We start from the raw sequence: 7,238 nt of genomic DNA on the forward strand, positions 1-7,238 counted from the left end.
TAAAGATTAATTTCATTATAATGGACAGAAGGACAGTCACCCTCCAGAAGTGACCAATTATATATATTTATATAGAGAGAGAGAAACAGAGAAAGCATTTTATTTGTTGCAGTTTTTCTTGTTACATATTGAATTAAAAATGGCTAAATATAACAGACATATCTAGGCTCTAAATTTAAAGCTTACCCCCAAATTCTTCCCGGGACGACCACGATGCGTTCTAGCTCCGCGGTGGTTGCCTGAAATGTTCTAAATTCCTCTAAAAAGCACCACATTCGAGTCCAGAAACGACATAGAGAAATCCAGTCAGTTTTTCAAAATAAAAATACCACATGCAGTCTCAAATTTACGCTACATCATTGTTGGCACCCGGCCAAATCAGTCACTCAGAGGCAGGTTAGAGGAGGTTCAAAAGGAGAATACACAAGTAAACACCGGGTTTTTGGACAGGAACGACGCTTGAAGACGCTCTGCTTCTGAAAAATTCTCAGTGGGATTTAAAGGGGAACTTGGCAAACTCTAGCCATTTCCTTCGCTGGTTTTTCACTTTTGTCATCGCATGTTTTTTCTCAGCGAGCTCCCCCTTACAGCTTTCTGGACGTGTATTCACACACGTCGTAAAAACAACTTCACTTGCCGGCACCCTCCTCCCTCTTTTCTACCGCTGGCTGATGTGCCTTTTTTTTCGCCGGGAACCTTTTTCGTGTGGAGGCAATATTTCTACCGGCAGGTGGTAATTCCATTATTACAACTACCGTTAATTGAGGCGGCGTGTGCGTTTATTGTGGAATTGCGTAAAGCCGTTCGTGTTTCTTGCTCGTCTCGCTTCTCGCATACTTCCCTATTTTCCAATTTATACCGGGAACGGTTAGTTCCCAAAGTTGCAACGGTTGGTTTTCCGGCCTGGGTCGCCTGAGGGGCGTGGGGCGTCACCATTTTCACCCGGAACAGATTTAACCATCCCAAATGATTTCTAAACGGGTTTATTGAAAGCCTTGAAAAATTTTCCAAGTTCCCCTTTAAGACACGGATCACGGGAGAGAAACTGCGCTGCAGATGTCGACGTTATAAAGCCGACCCGGTGAAACTTCCGTTAAAACCTAGTAAAGCGGCAGTAGACAGTAGGACAGTTGACGCTTGAGCGCGCCCCTAAGAAAGGAGAAAGTTGAGGTCACTCACTTATTCTTGTTGTTTTGAGGAATGTTGTCCAATATGGGAAGGAACCATAAGAAACTCATGTCCTTCATCATGCCATTGGTTATCCCTGTGTCTTTCAGAAATGGTGGAATCGATGAAAGAAGGTGGCCAGTATGGACGTGGAGCTGACGTGAGGGAGAGGAACCTGCTTCTCGGTAGCATAAAGAACGTGATCGGAAGAGCTTCCTGGAGGATAATCAGCAGCCTCGAACAGAAAGAAGAAAACAAAGGCGGAGAAGACAAATTAAAGATGATCCGAGAATACAGGAAAACGGTCAGACACTGTTGTTAAACCCTGCTGGGTACTTTGATTGTAAGCAGTGTGAGAGTGTATCTTTATTGTTTTCTCAGCTACGAGGTTTTGATGAAGAAAATTCAGGTTTTTATGTAACATTTTGACAAGTTTCCGTCGTCTAAATGAACCTGTAAGCGTTGTTTTGTAACCCTAATGTCTGCAGACATGACTCCAGCAAAACATTAACAGTCTTCTGTGAACCTGTGAAGGAATACGCTGACTCGCTTTCACTTAGCTTTGGTGGGAAGTCGGAGCAAAATTATTCACCGTTAGCCCTTTTGCAGTCACAGATTCTCTTACATTAGGTCATAGAGCAAATATAACTGGCTTTTAATGCTCACAAAGTCCTGAATTGGACACAGTAATGACAATACAACCCCAGTGGACTAAACTGGTTTTGAAGTGTAGCTGGCGCGCACTCAGGTAATCTGATTTCCATATCCAGGAGGCAATATGCCAGAGATGCTTTCCCTCTCCTTAGGTGAGCTCTCCTCCACCGGCCTCTCCACTTGGAGAGGAAGCGGTGTGATTTCACCGCTCAACGACACTCGTCTGAGTGAAATAACGAGGTAGGCGGCGCCCAAGAATCCACTTTTTCTGAGTGCAACGCAGCAGCAACCCTCCAGTCAGTTAGTGAGTGGGGGAAAACAGATTTTATGACTTCGTGTAGGATCATTTCACCCACACTCCCAATGTGTGAAAGTTTATTTTTGTCAGTTCACTCACACCTCACGATGGCGTCATTGCTGAGACTTTCTACTCGCATCTGGTTGGTACTTCAAGACTTATCCGATATGGGACTTTGAGCATTAAACTGCCAAAACTGTGGGAATTAAAGATTTATATTTGCCTCTGTATGATGCATTTCTGTAGTTGTGGTTGGTTGATCTGCTTAGTTAAAAGTGAAAGCTGAAGAACTCTGTACAGGACTTTTAATTTAATCCTGCTCCCGCCCACTCACGGTGGATTTCCGACTATTACCACCCTCTCCCGCTGTGTGTGTGTCCACTCCCTTACTATTCACTCCCCCGCACAATAGAGAATTCCTGTCGTCTCCCGTCCCGCAGGTGAAAAAGATTTTATCTTACTGTGTCAGTAACAACTGAGAAACGTCTCTGACTCGCCTTGCTCTGCTGCCGCTTTAATCTTCTTCTCAACTTCATTTGTTGACTCTGTCTCCGTCTTTCTGGTGGGTGCAAGATAAATCCCTGGTGGGTTTGGGGCCTCTATTACTAACTAATAATGCTTCCAAAACTTCACCCGCTGCTAACTTCAACCGGGTAAAGTCAGCATCCAAAGAAAAAGCTGTTTTATGTGCGCGGACATGTCGCCGTATAGTGATGTTTAAACATGTGAGTTCAAGGGGTCGGTGTCGGCCAGTCAAACAATACCCAGCCGGCTCTTTCTGTGACAAACGCTTCCACTGGGGACTGCCCCGAAAGCTGCCCCGTACGTCTCTGCTCACATTTTAACAATTGTTGGTTGGCAGATTGTTGGAGGATTTGTATTTGTCACTCAGGGTTCCCACGCGTCCTGGAAAACATGGGACGTTAGAGACTAGATTCTTGATCTTGGAAACACCTCGAAAAAGATTAAAATGACCAAATATTCTTGAAGTAATCTGTAAATCATATCACCACAGTTTAATCATGAACCCTGTATTGAAAGAGAGAATAAAAGTGTGGTTAAATGCGTCAGTACTCGTGTCTGCTGCAGCCAGTAAATTATGTAACTGTTTCTGAGCGAGTGCTGTCCTGTATTGTCAAGGAAAATCTGACAGCAGTGTTTGTGTCTGCAGGTCGAGAAAGAGCTGAAATCAATCTGCAACGACATTCTGGATGTACTGGACAAGCACCTCATCTTAGCTGCAGTCGCGGGAGAATCTAAGGTTTTCTACTACAAAATGTACGTATCCAACAGTGTGTATCTCCTCCAGCATTAACCTCAGCCTGACGAAGGCTGGCATCAGCGTGATTTCATAGACGACTCTTCTGGGATGGAAAATAAAAAGGGTTTTGTTTAATCATAATGCAGATTGCTGCGCAGATACTTTATAAAGCTGAGAGCGTTCACCTTGTCTCACCTCTCCAGTGCACAAGTGAACTGGCAGTTAATTATGTATCATGTGTCTATCTGAGCTACTTCCTGTTAGATTTAGAGCGCAGCCGATCCCTAGTCAATCCCTAACAGAGTAATTACATATTCCTCTTTGCTGAGCAACCTGGCTGTCGAAGATTAAATAAAAAGCACAGTTGCTGGGTGGATTTTAATATATAAACTTTTAAAAGGATCTCACAGGATAAGGGACACAAGCTTATATTGACAAGAACTGATAGAACAAAGAGAATAAAACACACAATTTGTCAAAAAAGAAGGCTGTTCATTATGTATGATTGTTTAAAAATAAAGAGGATACACAATACAGACAGAGAATTGTATAAAAAGTTGCTAAAAATATCAGGAAAACTAATTTCTGAGCAATATTTGCAGGAAATAATCTGCTCAGAATTCCTTAAAATCACTGAAATCCTGCAGTTATTGTGTTCACTGTTTGGATTCATTGTACAGTTTATCAGTTGTTCTCTTCTGTTATTGTTACACATTGAATATAACGTGAAATATCCATACAATATGTCACCTACTCAGTTTACTTAATGATAGAAAAGGGCTCATTTTAAAGGGAAAATGTTGGTAACCGCTGCTTTTATTGAGCTATTTTACCAAAGGTCCAAAAATGTCTTCAATCGTTATAACCACAGTTTTGCATTCTGGTATTTAATTGTGCAGAATTTGGAAATTCACAACATTCCACATTACTGAGAGAAACCCGGAGCCTCGTCCCTTTTTAAATGTTCCAGGAAATGATCTGTGGAGTTTAAATCTTGCAGGCCAGCAGCGCTCTCTTTGTTCTTCCTCGCCTTAAAGTAGGCCTGTCAGGGCTTAGATGCATTTAGAGGCTCATTGTCCTCCTGGAAAATTAATCTCTACCACACAGCTTGAAGCCACAAAAGATACCATGCCTGTGCAAGAAACAGTACCTCTCCTAAATAAATAAATACACAGATGATTCGTAAAGGTGGAACAGCATCACACAAGAGTATTTTAGCCATAATTTACTCTAAAAGTTGCTGTACTCTCTCATTTAGGCTGATGTAGATATTAAAAAGAACCTTTACTTCAGTCCCCCTGGTTTGTTAATGCATCTGTCAGGTGGATTGTCTGGACTCTGTTGTTACAAGCAGCTGTGTGTCTTGACTGTGCCGTTCTCTCTGCTCAGGAAGGGAGATTACCACAGGTACCTGGCAGAGTTTGCCACAGGCAACGACAGGAAGGAGGCGGCAGAGAACAGTTTGGTTGCGTACAAAGCTGCTAGCGACATCGCCTTGATCGAACTCCCTCCAACGCACCCCATTCGTCTGGGATTGGCCCTTAACTTTTCAGTTTTCTATTATGAAATCCTCAACTCGCCGGACCGCGCTTGCAGGTGGGTCATTTTCTGTCGTCTGTTTAACCGCATTTTAAAAGGATGTCGTTATTTGTGATTGTTTTAAACTTATTCTGCAACCTCTGAGCTTTTTAGCCTCCTTGTTTTGGCTTTGTAGCTCACACATTTACTGTCATCGACACCTGTTTTAAGCTCTGATGAAGCCACTGTACTATGGATGGGACAATGTGTGATATTATGGCATATAGCCATTAAAAAGTGTATCGTGGTGAATTTGCAATATCAGGAAAATCGTGAATCTCCTCATGAGTCACTTAAAAAAGCTGTCTAGCTCACTAATGTACAGCCCAATATCGATTTCCTGGTTTATTCTTGAATCGGTGCATCTTTACAGTAATTTCGAAATCTTAAATCTGTCTAAAAACGACAAATAAAATGCGATTCCAATGCATTTTTTTGTGCTTTTTTAAGTTTTATGCATTTTTAATGATTATTGTGATAATATCATGAATCCCATACCTACACTGTACGCTTCAAACCGCAGAAAGAAAGTCACCCAGTGGCAGGGGAACATAGTAAAGCATCAAAAAGACTTAAAAGACCAAAAAATTCCACTGTTGTGGACTGAACTAGAACTAAAAGGAGGAAGAATTTGTTTTTTCAGCCAAAAAATCATCCTCAAATGCACCTTTTGCAGTGCATCAGGAAAAGTCCTGTGCAGCCGTTTACGTCCAGTTTGGTAAATTACATCCACATGATTTTTAAACAGTTTTCCCTTTCGATATGGCTCAAATGCCACATGAAAAGAAACTGTGCGCTCCAGCTGTTGGAGCTAAGGAGGCTCCAGGATGTTGGCTAAATGATTCTCAGGAATCTGGCAACTTGAAAAAAAAAAAAAACAGTCCTGAAAGGGAACAGATTAATTTCCATCCTGACACATTCGGTCAGCGCCTCTGCAGTGGAGTCAGAAACAGACTGTAAGGTGAGAAAATGTGGTAAAGAAATGTATTTATTTACAGAGACAGTGCACATTAATCAACACTGCTGTTTACACTTCAATGTAAATGTACTGGAGTAGGCTAATGAGGTTCTAACAAAACAATACAATATAATAAATACATTACAGAAGTGACAGATATATAAAAGATTATGCAAAGCAGGGTTCCCACTCGTTTAGACTATTTTTCCGGTCATGAAAACACCAGAATATTGATTTAAAATGGGCAAATATCCTGAAAATAATGGATGTTTTTCTGGAAATCACCTACGTAAACCTGGGTGTGTTATATAGTTCGAAAGATAAACTGTATAACCTTTTAAAAACGGGTTTACCGGGAGCAAAATGAATCTTTTTCGGGACAGAGTCTATTTTTTTCCACGTCAATTTGGCCGAAAACCGCAGCTTGTATAACCGTTGGTGAGCAAGTGCTGTCTCCTGGAAGATATCCTGAATACGATGTTTTAAAACGAGCGGGAACCCGGTAAAGGCCAGTGCCTGAGATGATTATACAGTTCAATCCACCTGTTTACTATGTGTGTGTTTACCTCTGCAGGTTGGCGAAGGAAGCGTTTGACAATGCCATCGCAGAACTGGACACGCTGAGCGAGGAGAGCTATAAGGACTCAACACTTATCATGCAGTTGCTACGTGACAACTTGACACTATGGACCTCAGACGTGCAGGGAGATGGTGAGAGAGCCGTTTCCTTTTATTCTCGGGGCTGTTAGATATGAGCCAATACACGACTGCGATCTACCGATATTATCTACAGATCTTCTGTTTCTGAAGCTCATTTGTTCCTTTTTAAGACCCCCGAGTGCCTTCGGTCGCAGCTTCTTCACAGCTCAGCACAGGGTTGGGTGATTATATATCGACGATGTTTGTTAATTTAATGGTGACAGACGTTCAGCGCGAGGTACACACACACAAGTTTAAATTAAGTGTGTTTTTAAATCACTTAACAAGGCGTTAGTCCGATATAAGAGAGAAACTCGAGTTTAAAAGGTCGTATTTTTCTGGTTTTAATGCAGAAAACAAGTCTTTTTCTTGACATAATGTGAGTTTATTATGTTTATTAAAGCTATTAGCTCGAAGCACGTAGCGATTGTTGGACTGACTGGCGGCCGGTTGGATCACTTTAACACATCGTCCAACCCAGGACGGGAAAAAAAGGAAAACGATGAGGAATGAAGGTTTTTGAAATATTAAATTAATCTGATACCATCAAAGGAAAAAGCATCAAGGAAACTAACTTTCTCTCTAACTTTCCCCTCAGCACAAAGGTCTCTCTCTCTCTCTCT

The 7,238-nt window shown here is 41.8% G+C and overlaps 1 protein-coding gene across 2 annotated transcripts in view; it reads left to right on the forward strand.

Moving 5' to 3' along the window:
* LOC118331317 (14-3-3 protein epsilon-like) overlaps positions 1 to 7,238 on the forward strand; it is a 12,036-nt gene that overhangs the window by 368 nt on the left and 4,430 nt on the right. For both annotated transcript variants that reach the window (XM_035666158.1, XM_035666159.1), the window contains exons 2-5: positions 1,278 to 1,471; positions 3,291 to 3,397; positions 4,770 to 4,976; positions 6,491 to 6,627. In XM_035666158.1, the coding sequence (XP_035522051.1) occupies positions 1,278 to 1,471; positions 3,291 to 3,397; positions 4,770 to 4,976; positions 6,491 to 6,627 (645 nt within the window). The remainder of the gene's footprint in view (positions 1 to 1,277; positions 1,472 to 3,290; positions 3,398 to 4,769; positions 4,977 to 6,490; positions 6,628 to 7,238) is intronic.

Source organism: Morone saxatilis, unplaced genomic scaffold (genome assembly GCF_004916995.1).
Source record: "Morone saxatilis isolate NCDOM2014 unplaced genomic scaffold, NCSU_SB_2.0 Contig20, whole genome shotgun sequence".
Taxonomy (NCBI): Eukaryota; Metazoa; Chordata; class Actinopteri; family Moronidae; genus Morone; species Morone saxatilis.